General features: G+C 41.0%; 1 protein-coding gene across 1 annotated transcript in view; it reads left to right on the forward strand.

The window, feature by feature from the left end:
- The first annotated feature begins 118 nt into the window (after positions 1 to 118).
- GPBP1L1 (GC-rich promoter binding protein 1 like 1) overlaps positions 119 to 25,181 on the forward strand; it is a 31,912-nt gene continuing 6,849 nt past the window's right edge. Inside the window, exons 1-7 of the mRNA XM_030953211.1 lie at positions 119 to 242; positions 14,623 to 15,506; positions 16,170 to 16,284; positions 16,572 to 16,701; positions 17,061 to 17,344; positions 19,961 to 20,033; positions 21,164 to 21,357. Of these exons, the coding sequence (XP_030809071.1) occupies positions 16,225 to 16,284; positions 16,572 to 16,701; positions 17,061 to 17,344; positions 19,961 to 20,033; positions 21,164 to 21,357 (741 nt within the window). The 5' untranslated portion in view covers positions 119 to 242; positions 14,623 to 15,506; positions 16,170 to 16,224. The remainder of the gene's footprint in view (positions 243 to 14,622; positions 15,507 to 16,169; positions 16,285 to 16,571; positions 16,702 to 17,060; positions 17,345 to 19,960; positions 20,034 to 21,163; positions 21,358 to 25,181) is intronic.

Here is a 25,181-nt window from a genome sequence, read left to right on the forward strand (position 1 = left end):
TAGGCGGCGACGGGGGCGGTGCGCGCCGCCGCCTCTGATTGGTGGGGCGGGAGGCGCGGGGGCCGGGGCGGGGGCAGGGAGGGGGAACCGGGGGGGCGTGTTCCTTCCGCGTGCTCGGCCCCGCCCCGCGCGCGCGCGGGCCCCGCCCCCTCCGGCCCCCGGCCGGGCAGGGCTGGGCGGCCATTTTGGGCAGAGCTTTGTTATGGTTGTGGGGCCGCCGGAGCCGCGCCAGGGCCCGCCCGGTGAGTGCGGCCCCCGCGCCGCCCCCTCCGCGCCCCCAGCGCCCCCCGCGCCCCTCGCGTCTTCACCCGGCCCCTGCCGCCCCCAGGCCCGCCCCGCCGCCCCCCGCGGCACCGCGGGCTCGGTGCGGCCCGGGAGCGGCCTCCCGCCAGGCCGGGCCCCCCCCTTCCCCCGCGCTCGGTCCCGCGGCCGCGGCGGCTCCGGGGGGCAGCGCGAGGTCCCCGCGGGCAGGGCCGGGCCGGGGTGGGCGGCGGGGCCGGGGCTCTGCGGGTTATTGTTTCCTGTTCAGCCGGGAAGTTCGTAGCGCTGACACTGCCGAAGCTGAGCTCCTGTCATGGGGCCGTCCGTGAGCGGGGCGGGGGGGGCGGGCCGGGGCGGCGGGTGAGTGCCGGGGGCCGGGCAGGGGCGACCCCGCTGTAGGCTGGAAACGAAACCGGGCGGCCCGGCCGTTCCCCTTCGGCTCCTCCCGGGCCGCGCTTCCCGGCTGCCCTCGGCGGGAAGGGGCGGTCGGCGGCCGGCCGTGACACGTGGGCTGCGGGCAGCCGGGACTCGGCTCGCTGTGCCCGCTGCCAGCGGGGCTGGGAAACTTGTCAGGTGCCGCTCGGTGTCTGCTCGGAGGGAAACGGCGCCCGGGCCGAGCGTGAGGCGGCTCTTTCGGGCGTCAAAGTTATTTCCGTGTGTCCGGTGTGTTTGATGCCCCCTTGGCCTAAGGTCTTGTGTGGTTTGCCTTAAAGGGCTGGGGCTGGGCTTGATCAGAACGCGCCTGGCGTTTCCAGTATCCATTTAAGACTTTGAATTCAGTTCGGTTTAGTAACGAGCTGTTTTGGAACGATTTTAGAGCAGTCAGTAGGTGTCTGCACAAGTTACGAGTTTTTAAACAGCTTTAGAGGAACAGTAGCTATTTCAATTCTTACAAGTAATGGTGGAATGGTTTAAGAGTGTTGCTTAAAAATCTTTTTATATTATCACGACAAGGTAGGTCAGCCTGCCTTTCCCCGCCCCCGAGCTGTGAGTGACACAAGCGTTAGTAATGTTGATAATACTCTGAAACGTTGCAAGTGCCTGAGCAAAGTGTGGAAATAGCAAAGAGGGGGAATGGAGATAACAGCTGAGATAATTGGAGCGCCATCAAAGCTGAGTTTACTGTAGAGTTGACATTGCTTCTATAAAAATGTTAGGTGGTTATGAAAAAAGCTTATGCAAATGTTAGTTCATGAATGAAGATGGCTGGTATTTCAGTGAAAGGTTCCCCTTAAAGCTTATCCATTTGGAGACCAGTATCTGAAACTTCCAGTTTCTGACTCAGGAAGGAAACAGGTGAAAAGCAGTGGTAGGAACAAATAAAATTCCCAAATTCTTAAAGCAGCTTTTCCTCTCACACTCTTTTCACTTAATTTCTGGAGGAAAGTCCCTTTAAGAAGAACTTATTAAAAGTTTTTTTGGAATAGAAAGGCTTCAGGTGGTACTTCCTTATGATGTTGGGGTTTTTTACAGCTGTTTGTAGGGAAGTGCAGCAGCCCTCTGCATTTTATATTCATCTGGTTTATAGCCTTAATCCTATATGACACAGAAGTTTCCATTGCAGATATCACACGAGGACCTAAAGTGAAAATATGCAGGGAACAGATGGCATTTTAAAAAAACTGCAAATCCTGTTTTTTCTGCAGTGTCTCAGAAATATGAGGAGCAGAATGCAGATGTGAAGTACAACAAATCAAATGGAAGTGCATACTTTCTGAATGTTAGGAAAAAATCTCTACTTTGAGAATATTTACAGGGTATGGTCACCTTGTCTCACTTATGTGACTGCTGCATGGTGTTTCTGAATCTTGACATTCCTGTTTTAAATTAGGAAATTAAGTCACTACAGGAAAAATAATATTCACTAGCATTTTCATTAAATGGAAACAGTGTTTCAGGAGTTGTGGGGTCCTTATTTTAATACAGAAAAATGCTGTGGTTAGATCTGTGAATTTCTTCAGGAGTGTGGGATGTCAGATAATGTAGTTCTTGCCTTTACAAAGTGAAGAAAAACTATTGGCTCAGGAGTTAAAGTTACCTTTTTTCCCCCCAGTGTTAGGAGTTGTTTGAAGTTAGTTGTGTAACTGCTGAATTGACTTAGCTGTGAAGTGTACTCCAGGGTGTGCTTTGTTTGTTTGTCTGTACGAAGAGATTTGGAAAAGGGCTGACTCTGTTCAGTAGAGCTGAAGCTTTAAAGCACCTCTCTCCTGTGGAGTGCTGGCTGTGCTTGCATGGACAGAGCTTTTCCTCACAGCTCCATAGAAACCAGGGGCTGACTGTTGCTCTGGCTTATCCAGGGACAGGTCATACTCACTGGATTTTGCACTTGATGAGGTAGTGCGTGTACCAGGAAGTTTGTCTGGGATTTTTAAGTTTTGTGGTAATTTATTTGTAGAGGCAGGAGGGGTTTAGTTTTGGTTCTGCAAATTCAGCAATGTAAGTAGACATTTTACTGCCACTTACGTAGTGACCAGGATGCCAACTAAATCATGTGTGGCTTTTGTTTCAGCAAGAGAAATTGAAGTCCATGTTCTCTTTGCTCGTCAGATTTGATGAAAAGCAGTGAAGTTGGCAGAAACATGGTGCTGCTCAGAATACTTCATGAAAGCCAGGATGTTGTTTAATTTGTGTACTGTAACTTTATATGTTCCTGTGAAAATGTGCCAAACTTTAATGAGTTACTGTATGGTCAGAAGATAAATCTATGGTTTTGGGAGTGGATTCAGGTAGAGATTGATAGTGGCTAAGTGTCCACTGCCCTGTACGTGTATGTGCAAACACTGGGCAGACCTAGAAGTTCTAGGTTAGACAGGGCTGTGAGCGTGACAGTAGGCAGGGAGGGAAGCATTTTGGCTTAATTGATCATACATATTAGTGATCAGGCTGTATCACTCCAAACTGGAAATTCTTGATTGAAGTGTGCTACTCCTTCTCTAGCTGGTCTTTGAAAGTCAGGAGAAGAATTTTCACACTTGATGCTACTTAGACCTTTCTATTATTAAACAGCCAGCAGTTTTGCAAAGTGTTGGTGTATGCAGTTCTATAACATGACTAATCTGAAATAGTTGCACTTCCAAGGTCTGGCTTAACAAAAATGCTTTGAACCAGTGCAGCCAAACATGACTGAGGTTTTCTGCAATAAATGATGCTCAGAAAGAAATATTTTACAGCATGTGACCTTGTGCCTCAGGGACTGTTGTGCATTAGGGAGTTTGCCAGGAGCAACTGAAGTTCTAGGACTTACAGATATTCTAGCAAAAATGCCAGTGTTGATTTGTTTTCTCCTTAAATCTTGTGATCATTTCCAGTTCAGTGTTTTGCATAGTTTTATCCTCTGCACTGGAAGGAGGATCACAGCTCTGTGGTGTGGTGTTAGAGGCACTTGATAAGGAAGTATGTGTATAATGTTGTCTAGATGTCCTTGGTTTTAAGAATCCTTTTTTTTCAATACAGGAAGAAATGAGACATTTTAATTTAAGTTTTATTTTTGGCATCTCTTCTAGGTTCTGGATATCCGTGTAACCCCCTCCCCATAGCATATTTGCAGCATACAGAGTATGTGGCAATGAGTGACACTCTCTTGGAATTTTGTCATCTTCAGTTTGTGATGAACAATTAACTTGTAAATAAAGGACTGAGTCTGCCAGGGAGGTACATGGTATTATTCTGGGCACAGAAATTATTGGTATTCACAAAGTTGCTGGTGAAGGTGTATGGTTAAGATTACAACAGGGCTCCAGCCTTTCAGCAGAGAGGAGTGTTTTGCCATTGTGTTACAATGAGTCATCCATCATCAAGGGATTAATCAGGACTCACGTGAGATGATCTGAAAAGACCTTTGATGTTAATCTTAAAAAAACTCAGCAAGGATCCTTCATCCTGAAAATATTGAATGCGTTATGGTCTTGACTGCTAGTTTGGAGAAACTGTCTTTCCTCTACTTTGAACTCCAGTTAAAAATAGAGAAATGGGTTAATGATAACTTCAATGTCTTCAGGTTGACTGGGCCTTCTGGAATGTATCCTCTGGTGTTTAGGGAGCTGATAGCCCATGGGGGTGGGAAAAGTTGCAGAATGCTGAAGAGTTGTGGAGCTTTTCCCCTCTCAACATCTAGAAAAAAGGCAAGACTTCGGTATGTCCAAGGGAAGACTGTTCACATCAGGGAGTCTGTCCTGTGTCATGTACTTTTTGGTGGTTTCACTTCCCTATATTGCAGTCATGTTCTTACTGGACGCACAGATAATGTGATCCTAACAAATTCAATAAATGGTCTGGAAACAATAGCTTTGGATTCAGCCATTTTGGTGTAGATGGGTTCAAATTACTGTGTTTTGGTATATTGCCTACACAGACAAGTAGCAGCTGGTAGGAAAGCAGTTCTGTGGGGGAGTATCCTGGGGGTTGTAATAGTTCCTAAATTATCATGACTCAGCAGCATCACTGTCATGAAAATTCATTTGTCATACTGGAACATACAGAAGCATTTTAAATAAGGCAGTGAAGCAGTTTCTCCATTCTGCTGAGGAGGGGTAGGTCTTCAGCAGGAGCTATCTTGTTCAGTTTAGGATAATGTGATATTTGAGAAAGTTATGGCTGTGTAACAAGATTTGTAAAGAAAATAATGAAGTCTGAAAGAGAGAAACCATAATTAAGGATTGGGAAAAAAATGGATTGGTTAGCTCTTCAATGGTTTTATACATCAAGTTTCATCAGACATAAGCAGGTGATATATAAAGCAGCTTAAAAAAGTTACCTGCAGGTACAACTGGGAGGCAGTTCCAACATCCTGTCACTACCTGTGAGCTGTCACACTTGGTAGGTGGGTCATGTCAGTTTTTTCATCATTGATGCTTTGAACTTGAAAGCTTGATCTTTGCCAGTGAAATTTGACTGGTTGAGGGTGGGTTATTTGTTTGGTTGTGGGTTTTTTTTTTTTTTAAGCATGGCTGTATTTGATCCCAGAATGTGATAGTAGATCCTTTTTCTGCTGCCAAACAGTGCCGGGATACAGGGTGGTCTGTGGGGCTTCCCCCAAAACAACACCTGCTAAAGTTGCCTTTCAGTCAGGGAATACTGAAGTTTTGGTCTGAAGAAAATATTTCTTAAAAGGTATCTGCAAGGAGAGTTTAGTTAGTTTTCCACATCCATCATGAATAAAACAAGCAGTTATGAGTTGAAATTGCAGCAGAATATGTTCAGGTGAGGCATTAGATGCAGGGACCGGCTTTCAAGCTATAGGAATAACCAAAAGAGATTGTAGGGATACACTGGAGAATGTGGGTGTGCTAATCTGGTTTCATTTACACCTTCCAAAAAAATATCCCAGTAGGGGTACATATAGCTGCATAATGAATTCCAGTCTGCTGATAACAAACTTGTTTCTCTGATACTTCATGAGACATTTAGAGACATTAATTTTTGGACCTCTGCAGGCTGAGGATAACTGTACAAATTGGTGAAGCAGGGAGCATTGTTTAGTTGACTTTCAAAGATATCTGATGGATGAGGGTAGAGCTAAATTCTTTTAAATCTCTGGAAAAGGTGCCTAACCATGCAATGTATGAAGATTCCCCACGACCCCGATATGTTTTGTTTGTATTCCCTAATTTATTGTAGGACACTAGGATAGAAGAATGACAGTATTTTAGTCTTGGCCTGCATAGATTACCTGGAGAAGAACAGCACAATAATTCTCTTCAAGATCTAAAGACAAAGCCCAAACCAGCTGGACAACATTTTGTCCATAGCTCCTTGCTTTATTTTAACTCAGTTTAATGGGCTAGATCATAGAGAGAACTCCAGGAAAACACTGTGAACGTGCAAAGATGATATGTGTCCCAGCTGCAGCAAATCATTAGATCATGGGAGTAGAGATCACTTTTTCCCCCTTTTTTTTTTTTTAAGCCAAGACCAAACTAGTGGAATATATATTATTTTTGCAATTTATCTTTTATGTATATGAGTTGTTTTAAACTTGTGTTCAGTGACTTTTCTGCATTGATGTTTGTTAATACTTTCTCAATCAGAGAAAGTGCTGAAAATGTTAAACCAGTGAAATAAAAACCATTGCAGACAATGTAAACTTTACGAACTGTAATGCAGGTGTTGTACACATGCTGAAAAGTGCTGAGTGAACATGTCTTTGTCATGTCCTAGTTACAGACAAATAAATGTGGAGTTTGATCATATTGTCCTGGTCTTGATGTACAAGGGTTTGGAAATAATCCAGATGCAGGGAGGGGCAGAGGTATGAGCTGTCCCTGAGTCTTGGCAGGTTGTCAGGGTACTTTAGGGGAAGTACCTATAACTGGAATGCACCTTCCTTCCCAGTTTGTAGTACTGATCTTGTAGGACCAGGCAATGGTATTGAGGGGAAGAATTAGTCCAGTACTGGTTAGGAGAATGGTCTCTTATTTCTCAATGTCCTCTGTTCTGTTGACTTTCAATTCTTCTTCCTCTTTGCAAATGACATGCCTTCTACTTGCTTATCCTTCATCTGGAATGCAGATCTGTACTTCCCTCTACTTGATTTGTAGTCTCTCTTGACTTGACACAAATATTTGATAAATAGTCTGGTTGCATTTGAAGCTCTTTTCCATAGGAAATGTGTTTTTCTCCACTCCAAGCAGAATATATTTAAACGTAAATGTGCTATAGTAGCAGTAATAACCCTAGTAAAATACTGATTTATAAAATACCCTTAGTGGGAAATACCCATCCCATTTTTTTTAAGGCGCTGGAGAGCTACTTAATTAACTTCTGTTTAGGCTCCATCCAGATTTCTGGAAGACAGGTAGGCAGGATGTATATAGCATCCAGTGGGGATAAGCCAGTAATTACATATTTGCAATTCTTTCCTGATGATGGAGAACATTATCCTGGTGTGTGCTGCTGTGCAGAACTGACTTTGTTCCTTGAGGCTTTGGGCAGACTGCACAGATGGGCTCTTCATTGCCCTTTCATTCATTCTGTCATGAGGGTCTGGGGACAAGAGTGGTACCTTAAAGGCATCCATGACAAGGTGCTGTGCTGTGCAGGCTTCTGGGCAGAACAGAGCCTTATCTCGACTTACTTGGAAAACGTCTGTAGACCAAAGTGCAGTACAAAATAGATGTTTGATTTTGTTCCTTAAAGAGCTAAGAAGACCTTTGGATTTGATTAAAATAGTAGAATACCTTCTGCAGATTTGCAATACCTTATTTCATAAAATGCTAAAGCTGTTTGAAAGTTCAGAGCATTGTTCACATTTAAAGCCTATTTAAAATGTGTTTCTTTGGTTTGTATCAGTAGTGTCAATAGATGCACTTGTTTAAGAGAAGTGTACAGTCCCTGAAACTCTACTCCCTGCAGCAGGGTAGAGCAGTAAACAGGCTTTAATATTTCAGGTAAATACCACAGTTCTCTAACATAAACAGTACTAAAGACAGTTAAAGGGACCCTGGAGGGAAGTGGAATCTACACAGGCACAGGAGAGTGGATAAGGGGCTGACAGCATTGCCAGTGGCTGCGCAGTATGAAACACACAGGAATAATTGGTGGTAGGCATAATATCTAAAAAGTCTGTGCTCTCCTATTTTGTGCTTATGAGAAGTTGAACCTTTTAGCTTTTAAATGGCTTTAGCTTGGTATTCTTGCTGCTTTGAGGAGTGAACTCACGAAAACCCCTTGCAAGGGTTCATTTTTGATGTCTCACACTTGCTGGCTGAGGGCCAGAGGCTTATCATCTTACACAGGCTTCTGTACAGGTTCCCCAGATGCTGCCTTTTCCAAAATGTGCTTTGGGCTTTTGAGTTAAGTACAACTTGCTTCCAAAGACAAGTTTGCTGGCTTTTTTATGGTAACCTTGCTTGCAGAAACTTGGATCAAGAGAAGCTTGAAGGGCAGGTATCATTCAATCAATAGCATTTCTAAAGGTAGTAGTTTTGTCAGTGGTGTTTTCTTGTTCGATTAAGAGTCTTTTCTACAGTCCTAAAAGTCACTTTTCTCTGTTACTTGGTTGTTACTCTTGTATTCCCTTGTATCTTTAATTGTTGTCAGAAAGGAAAAGAATCATCTCCTTACCCCTGCACTTGAGATCTCAGTATGTATTCACAAGAGCAGAGTGCTAAGGCTTTGTTCAGTATGTGGTTTTGTGGGAGTATGTGTTTGTCCAGAAGTTTTGAAGGAGGTAAGACTGGGTCAGCATGACCTTGGAGAAGTGGAAAGTAAGTATGTGAAGGGACAGGTTGTTTGTGAAGCAGAGCTGTGTGAGATACCAGCTGAAGGACTGTCAGTAGAAAAAAGGGGATTAGGACATAGATGTATGGACCTTTCTTAACCTGTTTTCAGTTCATTTAAATTTGTCATTTGGTTTGTGTAAATGGTCAGGTATGTAACTGTTTCCCCCCATCCCTAGCCTGTTACTCTGGAAGAACTTTTGTATGGCCAAGCTTCTGGCATGTTTTCATCTTGGAATACAGATTTATATAGCAGCGTTCTGTCTAGAATGCAAAACAGTTTTGATGACTCTGCAAGATAGATTAATTTGCTTTAAACTTAAAAAATAAGGTGTATATCTCTCAGTAATAGCTGCTCTTCACTAAAACATTTAATATCTGTATCTGGGAAGATTTTAGTTTAGTACATGATTAACATTTTAATCCATCATTTAGTGTTCTAAAATGGGCTCATATTTCTGTAATTCTAGAAAACCTGTTATGAGGGATGCTCTGCATTTTTAGATACTAGATTTTTTTTTTTAGCAGCAGATACCATTTAAACAATGTTTTTTGCAGTATTTTTAATTAATAGGGCTGTCCTTTATATTTGTGCAGTCATTTTGGAGGGCTGACTGTGGGATATAATGGGAAAAAACGGGCAGTGATGGCATCTCTGGGATATAGTTCTGGTTCCTGTAGCTCAGGTGTTGAGCTGTGCCAGTTGTACGATCCATTCCTCTCCAAAGGGAGCTGCACTTCAGCTGTGCAGAGATTGTGAAGGTGTGTCTACACAATTGTATTCATGGAAGTGAAAGCAAGAGGAAAGTAAGGGGTTTCTTGTAGATACTTTATGTAGGTAAACTGGAAATGAATTATCTCAACTTGTGAGGATGTGGCTCACCAGTTGTTACAACAACTGAATGACTTACGCTGCACTTTTATTTTACAGTAAGGCCTAATAATGCATGCAAAGTTGAAGCAGAGTTTATAATTATGTTATAAATGGAGTTTGCTGGCACAGATAGCCCAGAGAAGTTGTGGATGCCTTGAAGTGAGCAACCTGGTCAAGGGGAAGGTGTCTCTGCCTGTAGCAGGGGGGCTGTAACTAGATACTCTTTAAGTTTGTGTGCCCAAATATTATTATCTAAATTAAATGTTTATGTAAGACCAAGCCATGTTCTGTTTAAGTTTTTTTCAGGGTAGTGAAATTTCATGTGAGGCTTTTTGATATCCTTAAGGAAATCTGTAGCATACTTCTGACTCTTCCACAGTTGGACCCCAGGCTGTGGCTCCCTATTTCTGTGAATGTATTGGGTGAATTGGAGGTTATTAGAAAGAGATATTTTAGTGAATACATATTGTAGTAATTCCTTATTTTAAAGCAACATACACCTGTTCAGTGACACTGCTCCAAAAAGTGGCTCAGTGGAAAGTGGTCTGTTTTGAATGTTTGGGCATATCTGCTTGATTAAATAACTTTAAAAGAGCTTCACAGAAAGAAAACTGATGAGGGAAGTGAATTCTGTTCTGCCTCCTGCATCCATTAAATTGTTCACTAATGCTTCTGAATGCTTTTGCAACCCAGCTGACATCTGATCTTTAGGAATATTACTGAAATCCCCATTGACTTGGCTGGTTAGAAAAACAAATTTTTACTTCTTTAAAGTAAATACGTTTTATTTAGAGTAATAGCTAGAAATGCAGTGAACTAAAATTGTGGCAGGGATAGACAGGTGTTGCCCTTATGACCTTTTACAGCTGCTATTAACTGGGTTGATAAATGTGTAATGAAGGGTAAAAGTTTACTTTTATGCTGGTTTTCTGCTAAAGGTTCTGTCTTTATTATTTGCTGTTGCAGGGAAGGAGAAACTGAAGTAGAGGCTGCAGTTAATAGGATTCCTGGTAGACAGTAGTGCTGAAAGGAGCTGGGGGTGTCTGCAGGGTACCATGAAGCAGAAAAAGCACCCAGTAAAATGTGTCCATTTCAGAAATGTGCACTGCAGTAATGTGGACGAAGGTTGGAAGCCCTAGTTCCAGGTATTCCCAGAGAGGAACTGGAACAGCACGTCATGGCACAGCAGGCAGCCTGGAACTCAGGGGAGACTGCTGCTCCTTGTGTTTCCACAGCCTTGTAGGCCAAGGCAAGAGATGGAAGAGGAAGTAATAGGAAAAATGCACCACTGCTGAGGCTCATCTGTTCTGTTTCTTAGGACTTCTGAAGTATCTTGATCCGTTTCCAGTGAAAAATGTCATAGCTCATTGGCTCTGATTATATGTAGCTTGTCTCTCTAGGCCCATGTTCTGGTCAATGTAGGTCTTAACGTATTGAGCACCTCCTTGGTTCCCACTGCCAGGTGTATCTGAAAAGCTCACCTTGAGACTCAAAGCTTTAGAAACTCTGGTTTAGAGATTAAGTCTGATCAAGTCTGTTAGGAGCAGAAATGAAAGTAAGCAGAAGGCTGAAAACAACCAGGTAACTCCATTCAACTGAGGTACAGCAAGAACTCTGCGGAGCGCATATTGGAGAATGGGGATTTGTCTCTGACTGCATGTTTCTCATTGTGGTTTGTGTCTCTTTAAATTCAATGTGGTTGTATGTTCCTTCTGTTTTCATGCCAGTTTTTAATACTTGTTTAGACAAACACACTATAAAATCTGATATATAAAAGAACACCTGACAATTTTGTTTGACTCAGTGATAAATACCACTTTTACTTGCATGTAAAATGACACAGTGATATTTAGTTGTGAAACTTAAGCACTTAACAAGGGAAAAATACTTCTGGAACAACAAAAACTTAAGAAAATAGGTTGCTATGAAGTAGGAGTTAAGACGTTTTTAATATTACATGTAAAAAGTTATAATATAAATTGTTAACAGTTCTAGTGAACCTTTAAAAATAAGTGGAACCCAGGTGCTAATACAGAGTTTAATTCTTTTTCTTACTTAGATTACTTACCAAAGGCTTATCCATTTTGATGGGTGAAATAATATTTTGGGATAGTTGACAGGGTTTTTTTCCACACCAAAGCTCATTAATGCAGATTTCATTGTTCTGAAAGGAGGTATGCCTTTAGAGAACATTTCATTTAGTGATATTGCTATTCTTTTCTCTTTTTCTGATTCTTATTACCAGAAATAATTCACATTTTAATTCATTTAAAAGGAAAGCGAGAATTAATTTGATTTGCATTGACAAGCACTTTTGTTTGCTTTTTTTCTGGAATTGGGAGTGTCTACTGATGATCTTTGTCCTTGTGTTTTCCATAGTGAAGCAGAGATCAGTTCAATTGAACTGTAAATGCAATAATAGAAGAACTGAGTAGTTGTCAAAGGTCATTTCAGTTCTGTGTAGTAATAGGGGAAAAAATAACTATGTTAGATATTAGGAATGCACAGTTTTGCCCCTGTATAAATGGGCCATGCTCCCAAATCATGAACATTTGATGCTGTTTTGGTGATGATATACCTAAAGAATAGGGTAAAGGCTAATAAGGATGATTAGAAGCATTCAGAAGGCTTCCATGGATACTCTTAGTTTGGAAGAGGCATGACTTGATGAGTCTGTGTACCTTGGGTAAAATCCTGAGTATCATGAAAAACTGAATAGAATGTGGTTGGGCACTTTGGTAGCACAAGAAAATACCCAGTTGAATTTAGGCTGGTTTTTTTTAATAGCTCCAAGTTGACTTCTACATAAAGCACAAATAAACTGTGCCCACTCTCATTTGGGAGACAGAAATGTATAAATGTGTCTGAAAACAAAGCAACTGAACAGATTTGCATAGAACTCTGGTATTAAATGGTAATACAGACTCTGGCTTGAAAGTCTGAGTAAGTATCCTGGGAGTCCTGGTGCTATTTGTTCTTGGTCTTGCGCTTTTTTTCTCAAGAATTTACTATGGGTTGCTGTCAGAGAGGGTAATGGAGAGACTTTGGGTCTTTCCCATTAGGATTTTGTTACATTGTTGTCAGTAGAGTGGTGGGTTAATGGAGGTGTCTCAGGTAGGTTGCAGTTGTGCTGTTGGACAGGATTCAGAGTGTGTGTGGGAAGGGGACATGTGGGCTAATCCAGGAGACCAGAGGGTTTCAGTGCTACTATAATTTACAGCACTTCATCTAACAAGGTTTTTGCTTTAGCAAAATGTTTTGCATTTAAATGTGGCATCTGTTGTTCTCTCTGTGTTGGGACATGCCCAGGAAGGCGATGAATGAAGAGTTGTGTATGTCCCTACTGAATTTTGGAGTCAGGTCTAGGCATTGTCCTAGGCTGTCTACTTGCACGTTAGGCACTGATAAGGAACTGCCTTGGTCACTCATACTAACAGTGATATCAGAATAGCAGCTTAGGAGACCCAAATCTCTGCAAGATCATATATAAATTGGTGGTTGGGAGTTTTAGAAAATATTTCATCTTCACTTTGGTTGTGCTGAAATATAAAGGGAAGACTCGCAGCACCACAGACTGTTGACATGCTTTTCCCCTGCCTTTTCTAAAAGTACTGGGAACCTCTTTGGTAAATGTAACCTGTGGTGTTTTTATTTTTATTTTGTGCTCAGACCTCATTCTTACTTCAAAACTGCAGTTCTGTGGTGTTCATTTATTTAGATACCTTAAATCCAGAGAACAGTTCTCAGTGGGCTTTCTTTAGGTCCATTTTTCACATTGCTGTGAACCATTCTCAAGGTTCATTAAATCAACTTCTTACATTTTTTAACTTCTATCAATAGCTTGACGTAGCTTAATTGCTATACAGTTTGTTCTGAAAAGCATATTTATTCAGAAGGTAATGAATCTTGTTTAAATACAGTCAACTGCATTGACTTTGTCCCTGTTTTATCTTCTGCTTACTGCTCAAACCTTTGGTAATAGATTTAGAAGGTCACATCTGAAGGAGTTCTGTACCTGTACAGAGTTCAACAGGATGGGAAGTCTGTTCTGTCTGCAGCAGATGTTCCATTATGTCCATTATGCACACTTCAATATAAAACCATGTTTCTATAGATTAGAACTTTAGTTGTTTGCAGTGTGTGACGTTCAGTAGACTGTAGCACAGGGTGGGGTGCTCAGAAAGTTCCCAGGTCAGTACTGTGTGTGGCCATGAGTGCTTGGCTTTTTCCTCATCTTGGCTGGTGGTTTATATGTGTTGTGAGGCTGCTCGTTCTTACTTTGTCTGCAGAAATGTGATTGTGGCTCAGAGCTTAGGTGCGGAAGTGTTTCCATCTCTCCAGACTCCTCTATACAACAGTAACATCTACTTCCAGGGGAAAAAAAAATGGGGTTTATTAAAGGTGTGACCCAGAAGATAGAAGGTGGTGGTTATTTTACTGTTCCCCAGGGTGTGTTTATTTTGAACCTTGATCAAAATCACCTTTAAAACTTCCTTTAAAAGTAAAGAATGACATGACATAACATACACAGTGAAAACCAAAACTGATCAAAGGATGGAACATATCCAAACAAAGAAAACGAACTTGGATAAGTCAAATATAAAAGCATAATAAGGCACACCTAAATGCATCCTATGAAACGGCTGATGGCATCAAAACAGTAATAAAACTTGTCAGTTGTTTTAGGATCACTAAACTATCTATTTGCTTCTGGTCAGGTGGGATGGTTCAAGAAGAAATGTCGTAGCAAAGTAACTCAGGTATTGGTGTTGATGGTGCTGTTTTCCATGGAGAAGTTAATGGAATACCATTTTATTACTGACATCATCCTCTTGAGAGGGGACTCTGGCTGTACTGGAGCAGCTTAGGAATAATGTGGGCATGTAGAGATGAGATTGTGGGCATTTGGAATGGCCAGGCCTACCTGCAGCCCCAAGTCTCATTATTTGAGCAACAGGTTTTAAAATTGCTATGAAGTGTGGAATTGCTTTCATCAGCTGCATGCAGTTTCTCCAGTCTTCCCTTTATTCTGATTGTTTTTGTTGCCTTTTTGTGGACTAAATCAGGGAAGTGATCATTTAAAAGTAAAAATGCCCTTTTCAGGGACTCTTTTTTAATTAGATTATTTCAGGTTTTGTTTTGATTGGAGATCAGATAGCTGTTGGCACTTGCACTATAGTTGCTCAATTTCCCTTTCTGTTCTTCTCTTTAGTCATACTTTGTCGTGTTTATGCCACTTGAATTGATGGAGTTGTGTTTGGTTTTTTACAGTGACGACAGTTCCTGTCTCACCTCTTTGATGGAAGAGGACTATGACCCAGAAGTGAACTCTTCACTGTAGAACAAGAAGCTCTTGTGGATTAATTGTGTCCCTTTAAAAGCAGCACCCAGTCTACAAAAAATAGAGTAGAAGAGATTATTTTTGGACCTGGCTTTTTTTTGTTCATGTGACCTATGTTTCAGCATGTAAATGGTGAAAAACAGGGAGAACATTTGTGCCTGCTTCTGAGCTTTATATCAAGTAGTGCTTAGCTCTGTGGAGCATTAGCCAAGTTACGTGAAGACTAGAGTATATCCTAACATTCATTTTTTTAAATATTTTACCTTTTTTTAGCAGATGTATGTGATAAAAATGAAATTTATATTTTAAGAGCACTTGGGCAGATGCATCTTGTTTAGATCTCAGCATTTAGGGCAAACATTTTTATGTAACATCTTTTTTCCAGAGTGTTTAGGTTGATTTGCTGCAGATCATGAACTGTCCAGCAGCCTTGAGTGTATCTGTTCATTATTAACCATGATGATGCTCTGAATGTTGTCACGCAGACTTGACAAACCTTTTTGTAATGTAAAGGCTGATTTCTGTACTACCACGACCAGAGGAAATTTAATGAGGTGAACGTGGGCGTGGCTTTTTTAAATATAAATTACCTTCTTAGGTATCTTTTTTTTGTAGTGAGAGTGCAAAGAGAGGGTAAAATGAGCAGCTGAGGGGGTGAAGGGCGCAGTTGGCACGAAGTGCGGCCTCTCGTGCTCTGCTTCGAGACGCACTATTGCCTCAAGGCTGGCCTTTCAGAACTCTGCAGAAGGAAGGAACCCAGAGGTCACTGAAGCACACAGACTGAGGACATTGGACTGCAGAGGCCAAACTCAGGGTGAGTGATCATATGTATTTACTACTTTGCTTATACTGTGTTGACTTGCTTCTAGGTAAATTAAAGTTGAAAAATAAAGCAAAATGGTGAATTGGAAAATCTTCCACCAAAAAAGGTAGAATTCAGCTATACGGTGCAATAGTGAAATGTTCATCATTTTGAGCAATAAAAATTGCTATGATACATTGGAAAGAACATAGGGATGCAGGAGCTGGCATATGGTTGTCTTTCAGGTCTCTGATCTGCTTTGAATGTCTCTTAACATCACCAGTTGGTCATATTTGATTTACAGCCTCTGGAATAAAACATGCAGACTGTCAGACAATGAAGGATTGTCCCCAAATTCTGTCATGTCTTGATTTTTACATCTGCCTTGTATGGCTTTTCTGTGCCATTGGTTCTGTTTTCTTCCCCCTCCACGCCCATTCTGTCATGAACCTCATGGGTGTGTTAATTGTAAACAGGAAGTAACTGGGACTGTTGAAGTTCTTACCTGTTTCAGTCAGAGGAACAAAGTCAGCAGGAGAAGAAAAATGCTCAAGTATAATACAAAAAACTTCAGCACTTTATCCTTCCAATTTAAATAGGCCAAAAGTTGAGAGATAAATTGCATTATTATTTCAGTTTGAGTAAGATGACAGGGAATGTTCTTCTCATTTACAGAGCCTGGCCATGAGGTTTGATGCCTCATTTTATTGAAGGGAGACACTGGACCTAAATGGCGCAGCATGACTTTGTTCCTGCCTGGCTTAACTTCTCAACACCACAGTCAACCAAGGTAACAGTAACACAGATCAGCTCCTTTCACAGCTCTGGCCACGGGTAAGATCAGTGTGTTGGTTTCTCTGTGATTCTGTGTGAGACAGGTGGATTTATGAGCTGTTCTGATCCCATCCAGGCTCATTGACGTTGCTGGCTAATCAATGCAGTTATGGATGCTGTATTGAAAACTGATACAGAAATGTGGGGGTTGGTGGTTTTTTCAGTTAGCCAAATATCACTGCTGGCCTGACAGGCTCCTGGAGAGTCCAAATGAGTGCTTCATTGCATGTTTACTTTCTGCAGTCCCCTGCAGCCACCTTTGAGAAACATGGAGAGCATCTTCCACGGGGAGAGGGCCGCTTTGGTGTGAGCCGCAGGAGACACAACTCTTCCGATGGATTTTTCAATAATGGGCCCCTCCGAACTGCGGGAGGTAAGTAGGAAGGATCAGAATGCAGCCTGAGAGCAAACAGAAATATTCTACAGAATGAGGAATTCAGCAGACTAGAAACATTTTCCCAGACTGTACCTTTTTAAAGCATCCTATGAGCAAGTTGTGCTATTCTCTTCTCCTCTGCAATGTGCTCAGGCCTGAAGAGATTTTCATAGTAGCTGTATGTGCATTGTGTAGCTTGATTTGTTTTCTGATATAATCACACAGTACTTAATAAGTTCAGCTCATCAGTTCCTTAGTGAGCACTGGCTGAACAACAAGAAAAACAACCTGATATTTCCAGTATTCTGCATACTGTGTTGATTTTTTAATTTGCATCCTTGTCTCCTTTTGTTTAGACTGCTGGCATCAGCCGTCCCTTCTCCGCCATGATTCTGTAGATTCTGGTGTTTCTAAAGGAGCTCATGTTGGGCTTTCTGGCAGTCAGCCTGGCTGGCATGGTCCCTCACGGGGCCATGATGGTGTGAACCAGCGTGGAGGAGGAGGAACTGGAGTTCATCGCCACTGGAATGGCAACTTCCATTCTCGGAAAAGTTCCGCCTTTCAAGAAAAGCTGCCTGTTGAATCCAGGGAAGAGAAGAAGGAAGATAAAGAGCATTTGCAGTTCGAGGAGGAAGACTTTGTAAGTGTGTAGCTTCTCACTAGAAGTGGAAGGTGTGAAAATGGCTTTTCAGATCTCGTTTGCATTAGCATTGATACTTGGTGAGGATCTAGAATTACATTCCATTCCATGTTTGAGACACAACAAATTTAACAAAATTATTCCGGCGCTGATAGGATACTGATTGGTACCCAGAGCCCTCAGGACTTGAAGACCTGTTGGATTATGGAGTTTGGCTCATATGTTTTGCCAAATGGTTATTGTGAACTGAAGGCATTGTAACATTCAAACCAGGTCCTCAGTGAAACCCATAAGGTGACAGAGAAAGAGTAGTTGTATTGACTTTGTGGCTTTGCTTACAAAGCCTTTTTTTTGCTCCTAGAAAAACATCTGTTCAGTTTATCTTTAGTCTGCCTGCTTCAGTCTTCCTGTCTCCGTCACTCTGATATGTGTTGGTGTTTGTGATAACCTTCCCAAGCTTGTTCATGACATGCTCAGACTTTAGCCACCATCTGCCTTGAATCTTCTGGAACAGTATTATCAGAGATGTTTTCCTCTCTCTCTGTTAATCTGTGGATCAGGGTTTCTTGAGCCTGAGTTGGTCATCTCCAAATATCTTCAGTTTTTCAAACTTTATCAAACAGTTCTTGAATTACAGCTTTCATCCTTACCATGTGCCTTTGTCAATGTTAATGCTTTGAGAGATGTGCACCTTTTCTGCTTTCTCTTTTCAATTTAATTCTATTTCTCCTGACCCCTGAAGAGTGTTATATCATCAGACCATGTGTTTTTCTTTCTGCATCTATTTCTTGCTGTCTCTAGGCTCTTCTTGACCAGTGTAATGAGAATATCCTCTGTAAGGTTCTGGTAGCTCTGTCCCTTCCCCTAATGCAGTTCCTCTGTCTTCATCTTCAGTGCTAAAGCCTTTGCTGCCTCCTGTCATGAGAGGTTCTGGTGATACTGTGCACACTTGTGTGTATCATCATGATGAGGTTTTTGCTGTGTTATTCAGCATTTGTCTCTGGAAGGCTGTTCACAGCTAAAATTGTTGTGGCAGTTTGATGGCTTCTGCTCAGGAATTTACGAGTCAGAGTGAAATACTTGAATACCCACAGCTGCTTCAGGCCAAAATCCAGAGCCTACACTTAAATTGCCACAGGAGGTAGTTTGATTTAAGCTGCTGGGTTTTTTTTCAGTGAAGGGCCTGGGAAGTGATTGCATGCTCTGGTTCAGCTGCTGCTGCTTGGAGCAAGAGCCTACATCACAGAGTGGTTAGCAGCTGGAGAGTGGGAATAAAGCTTGTGTGTGGATTTCTACTAGCTGATTTCTCAAGAATATTGTAATTCAGGCTTTCTATAAGCCTGGTTTTTTTGACTGTCAGAAGTCTGTTGAAATCTAGAAATATTGCAATGATTGCAACTGTGCAATCTCTTGTTGTCTATCTTGGTCTAAATCTTTCTTCCACTTACTTCATTCTCCTCTTCAGTGCCTTGATGAGTGCCTTCCCCAGCTACATGGCTCTTTCTTCTCTAATTACTTCCCTCATTTTTATGATAATACCACACTCTGGCTAGTAGCAAGCTTTGTTTAGTAACTCCTGTACTGTCTCTGCCATAGGGTGAAACTGATGTATGCTGTGGTTAAGTGTGTAGCTGTTGGGCCTGCATGGCTGACAACACTTTTCCTGAGAGGTCTGCAAAGCAGGCTCTTTGTCCAAGTGTGAGCACCCCTGCTATAGAACTGACCTGTAGCTAAAAATTGAAACACTTAAACAGAGGAGTTTCTGGAGACTGAGGAATTTATGCTATGGTGTGACATTTTTTCCTTACTCTTATAGAACAGAAATACCTACTATTTCAGATACTCACTATTACAGAGTTGTGCTGTCACCATAGTAACTGACATGTGAGGAATTCATTAAAAAGAGGAAAAAGATGGCTGTATTTTGAACTGAGGTTATTTGGGACAGGGGAAGAGGAATAGCTAATCAAGAACACTTGTCATTGAGTGCTTAGATTTTCTTCACTCTGCTTTGAGCTTGGACATGTCTATAAGTTGTTCCACCAAGTTGAATTCTGAAACTGAATCTCATGTAAGTGTGCAGAGACCACTGAGTCTGCATGCACTCTTGTCCTAAAAAGTGAATTCTGAGGTTTGATACAAATTTAAATGTACCTCCTTTTTTTTTGTTAGTAAATATATTCCTTTACATTATAAATCTAGTATTGCTTTGGGGTGTTTTTTTAATTGGCTCATGCATAATTGTATTAAAATACTTATGAAAGAAGGATAGATTCATTTACTAATGATGTGGATTCTATTTTCTTTTTTGAGCTGCTGATCTAATTTTTTTATGCATGTACTGGTTGATAGAATCTACTTAATTGTAGTGGAAGACTAGAGGAGTTATCCTGAACCCTCTGGTAGTTCCATTGGAAATACAGCAGAAAGCAAGGAGAAGGCAAACTTGATTTTCTGATGACTTGTGGCAAAGCACTCTCTTCCACTTCAGCTGCTGTTCAGAGGAATCTACCCATCCTCTGGGTTCCTGGAAGCAAAATGTTAATACTGATTTTTTTTTTTTTTTTTGGTTATATGTGATATAACAATATATTCATTTACATTGTCTTTTTACAGCCATCTTTGAATCCAGAAGCTGGAAGACAGAACAACCAGAACAAACCTTTAGGGACACCTTCTGGAGTATGGGGTAGGTAAAGGTCACTGTACACAATGCTGATGATGGAGCAGAAAGTTGTAACCAGTGTTTAAATGCTGAGTTTTTCACTCAAAAATATTCTAAAGATTTGAGTGAAGCAGACAGTTTGCTGCTTTCCGTCCTTCGCTGTTTTCCTCCCACAATATTCCCTAATCTCTTGACCTTTTTGTCTATTTGAAACTGTGCTTGTCTTGTCATAAAAAAACAGCCAGTGGCAGTAATGTCACTGTTCTGTGTTTGCTTCCTGTCGTGCTGCAGTTACCGTTTCACGCAGACATCACTTGAAGGGCAGAGCAGATTGGAGTGAACTAGACATTAGTTCCTGACTTGGGATCTTCATAGTGGAAATACAGCAAAGCTGTCATAGTTCTGTGCTTTGAGTTTAGTTGATTTTTTTAAACTCAGAACAGCCTTGCTTTTGATCCTGATGTACTCTGTGAATCTATGCCTTTAAAAAAAACTGAAACAAGGTACCAGTTCTAGCAGTTAAACACAGATTTGTTAATAACTGGTTGGGTCAGATACTGTAAATAGTACAAATGCAAAACAAACTCAAAAACACTTCTTGCAATACTGTTGGGTTGTATTCTTTTTGCATGTTTGTCAGGTAGCTGTTGTTCTGCTCGAAACTTAATGACAGCATTTATAGGGCTTTTATCTGTTTATACTATTAGTATTTTTTAATTGTTGTGCTCCTGGAAATGTGTTTATTTGGCCTAAGAAGCATTAAAAGTGCTTGTTTGTAAAAGCAGTGTGTCTTTTGAGGTATAGGTTATGTAAATATTTTTGCTGTGTTAGTGAATTAATAAAGCTGATCCATGGTTGCTCAAAAAAATGCTCATACCTGTTCTGATTTCTGTAGAATGGTGCAAGGCTGTTAACTGATGTCGCTGAAGGTTTTTCCTTTCAGCATCAAGGGACCTGTTGTGTTTAAATTAGAAAAAATTGTGTTTAAATACCACATCCAGTATCTTCTTTCAGAGCTGAAAGGAAAGAGCAGCTGATGGTCTCAGAATCAGATGTGCAGTGTCTAAGATGGGAGGAAGGAACTGGACCAGTGTAGTGAAGCTGTTCTGAAACTGGATATTTGTATTTCAGAATCTCTTGTTCTCTTTTTACAGAAAACCCCCCTAGTGCCAAGCAACCTACCAAGATGCTGGTCATCAAAAAGGTTTCAAAAGAGGATCCTTCCGCCGCCTTCTCAGCTGCATTTACATCACCAGTTTCTCACCTGGCAAATGGCAACAAAGCCACCACCATTGTCCCAAGTGTCTACAAAAATCTGGTTCCTAAACCTGCAGCTCCTCCTTCCAAGGTACAGGGAGTTCCAACCAAATTAGTGAACTGCAGATCAAAGGAATGAACCCCCCCAACAAGTAGCAGGAGTTGGAATCCAGTAGTTTCTGGGCAATGGCTTTTACAGTAGAGACCTATTTGCTACTCAAGTTGTTCTCTGTTAAAATGCCTTTTGGGTTTGTCCACAGGGAGAGCTAACCTCTGACTGCACTGCTGTCTGTTTGAATGGGTGTGTCCTCATGCATGAGACAAATCCTTATCTTAATAAGACAAAATGAGCACTGCTGGAGAGGTGGAATGTGTGCTGCTATGTGCTTGAACTGTTCACATGACTACCTTGAAAAATCTTTATTGGGTTACAATACTTTGATGTGTCCAGAACAATAGAGGCTAAGGTCAGATTAGATTGTAACATCCTGCAATTCAGGTGTAATTTAGTTGAGCCTTGAAAACAATCTGGAAAAGCCATGGAGTTTGTGCTATAGTTCTTCTGCTGAAGGAAATACAGTTGTGCTAAAAAAAAAACAAGTAATTTTTTTTCTTAGTTCTGGGCTTAGTCTTGCCCATTTTTCTGGAGAAACAACATGTATAGATGCATTAGAAAATTTGAAGAATTAATAGTGAAAGTATTTTAAAAGCTAAAAAAAATGTTATCTGGGTTATTCTTTAAAGAGATGTCCAAATACTTTGAGTTCTAGAATGTATTAATTACTAATGCTGGCTGCAACATTCTAGCAAAATCTTCCCTATGATTACAGTAGAAAATTCTTGACACACTGGAAAGATAAAAGCAAAATAAGAGGCTCACAGCTTCTTTTTGTAAGAAAGCAAGTTTAGAGCTTCTTTCCCTTTTGTAAATTTTTGGTAATTCAGGTTAAATTCTGCCAGCTACAGAAAAAATTGTAGTGGTTAAAATTATTATCAAATAATCTTGTCTAAACATTTAATTTCACAGCTGATCTACTTCATGGTGAGATGGGTAAATTGACCCATTAGAAAGGGTTTTTATAAGGAGTTTTTCATTCCACAAAGTTTTCAGTCCATGTATGTTGTTGTTTAGAATAGGTAAACAAAATGCAGCTTCTAATGAGTAGGGATCCTCCTGTGGCTTTTATTTTTGCTTTTACAGCTTGATTGATACATGTGTAGATACAGCCTGACCTGAGTTTAGTCTAGATGTTTTGTGTGTTCTTTGAAACAAAAGGCCAGAGATACAGTTTCTGACCAGACTTGTTAGATTGTCTCTGGCTTCAAAGTAAACAGAATTGTAGTGAACCACAGTGCATACAGCTTGTCTGTGTTACTGGCTGTCGTATGCAAAGATAATTTCTGAGGTCAGAAAGTTAATGTTGTACCAATGTAGAGATTGAGAAATGAAAATACACTTCTGAAAGTTATGGGAATGTGTGCTGTTACTGCTGGTCATGCTATACCCATTGCATTACAATGTAGAATTTGGGCATAAAAATCTGCTCAGCTAATGTAGCAGCTTTAGGAGAAGCTGCAACAAGTGCAACAGTAATTGCACAGCAAGTTGCTCCTTGCAGCTTGCTGTGCAATTACTGTTGCATTCTGAAGCCCATGGACAGAGGTTTTTCATTAATTCAGTCAAGGAGAGCTGCTCTCCAAGCTTTTGCTAACCATGTTCTGAAATTAGACTATGTAGGTTTTGATTCTTCAGATAAAAAGAATACATTATTCAGTGCACACAGTTGGAATAAAACTGACTGTGATCTGAAGGTTCAGCATCCATCAAAATATAGTGCTAGGGCTTTTTTTTTTAGCTTGCTTTACATGTGACATAGTTCATTTGCATTCCAGATTGTTTATCTGTATTTAAATCAGAGATTATGGCAATATGTAGTGGTACCTGCCTAAGTTCCTTTTAGTTAAGTTTTTACTTCACTGAATCTGGTAGGCCAGAATTACACCTGGATTTATAAGTGAAATATTGCAGTATTGATAAAAAAGGAAATGTTCTTTGGCTAGTGGAAAAAGTATTCATTATTTAGATCAGTCACATTAAGCAGGCTGTAAATATATATTTAGTGATTTAGCTGCTAATTTCTAAGTGTTTACACACTGATGTGGTGCAGTGATTACTGGGGCAGTGTGATATTCCTCGGTGGTGGGGATTGCAGTGGGAAGAATTATCTGATGTCATCACAGTGCTTTTGTTAATGAATGGTGACCATTAGCAAAACACAGAGGTGGGGTATCAGCATATCACTAGCCAGAAAAGCTGTGTGCATTGATGCCTTTTTAAAATCACAGCCTTAAAGCAGCTGTGGTAGGACGCATTAGCCTGAAGACTTCTAGAAAGTTATCCAGGAACTGCTGTGCAGAAAGTAGTAGAGGAGTCAAAACATACCTTTCCGTAAAGTCAGCAGTATTGGAAAGCTGTCACAGGAAAACTGAATGAAAAATGATTTTGTTAAGTTGTACCAAGTAGTTCAGAAAGGAAGAGAACTGATGGTCGTGAAACAAGTGTCTTCTTTCTGGCTAATCGAGATGGCCAATAGCTCACAGTCAGGCAATCCATGAAGGTCACACTCAGCCATGCAGGGAAAACAAGAGGGGTCTGTCTTTGGATCTGTCTGAGCTGTGAGCTGCCCCTTTGTGGAAGCCTGGAGAACAGCACTGGGCAGCTGAGAGTGGGAATGGAAAAGTGCAGCCCTGGAGCTGTGGAGAGAAACTTCTTGTCGGAGTCATACTGAGCCCTAATTTTAGTACAGGCAATAAATATTGTGCAGATCAGGATATTTCTGAGGTTTGAAGGGGATGTTTTTAATGTGTGCTGTGAGTGCCATAGAATCTATTTGATAGTGTGGGATGCTCATTTTTAAGTTAGAGTGAAGGAGTAAAGCTGATGGCCTCCCCATGCAATGTATTCTTTTTAAAAATTCATAGAACGCAGTAGACAGTGGCAACATACTGAAATAGTGCCTCTGTTCTCATTGCTGGCAGATTGCAAGATCTGTTGCATCTCAGATTTAGCTGAATCCCATTTGTGCATGAATTATTTTATGAGTGACTTGAAGCTGGCTTCAGAAGTCCAGTGGGTCAAAGGAACCTGTATGCTGTAGTGTTCTGACAGTCTTGCCAGTGCCACTTGGTACCAGTTTCTTCTTAGGATTGTTTTTGTAGAGACTCTCACTTCACAGTGTTTGTCCCTGACTGATAAGAGAGCTTCAAGAACAACATTCCAAGTAACAAAAACTTATCTTGAAGTCTTTGCTCTTCAGCCAAATGACCAGTATATTCAAAGGGATACTGCAGAGAGTGTCCAGGGCAAAACAGCAAGTGATCCTGCACTGTAATAAATTGGCTGCTTTTGCTTCTTTTTCTTGTTGTTGTTGCTAAATTGGTGCAATGATGGACACTTTCAGGGCCCTAGGAAATAAATAATTTTCATTCTCACTCTAAACAAAACTATTGCATGATTATCTTCTCTTTCACACAGGGAAACTTCCTATCAAGTGATTGAAAGCTTTTCTTTGTGGTGTGCAGTGTTCCCCTAAGAAATGTCATTTTAATTGGGATTTTTTTGTATTTCCCATCTGTGAGTAGCTGTAAGGTGAATTGCATTACACAGTGGTGATTCCAATTAATGAAGGACAATGCAGGATTTTCTCTGTGAGCTCTTAATGGTGTTTTACTGAAGGGTGGTGCCCATGAACCAGAATTGTGTGTGATTTGGGGAAAACAGAAGATGCCAGGGGAGAAACAATGGGTGTTGAAATAAACCTGTTGAGATTGTTGTTGAAGAGGGAGGAAGAAAAGGAAATCCGTACAACAGCCACCACAATGTTGCTTATTTATTTCAATACTTGCAAGCAGCCC

The sequence above is a fragment of the Camarhynchus parvulus genome, chromosome 8, assembly GCF_901933205.1.
Source record: "Camarhynchus parvulus chromosome 8, STF_HiC, whole genome shotgun sequence".
NCBI classification, from domain to species: Eukaryota; Metazoa; Chordata; class Aves; order Passeriformes; family Thraupidae; genus Camarhynchus; species Camarhynchus parvulus.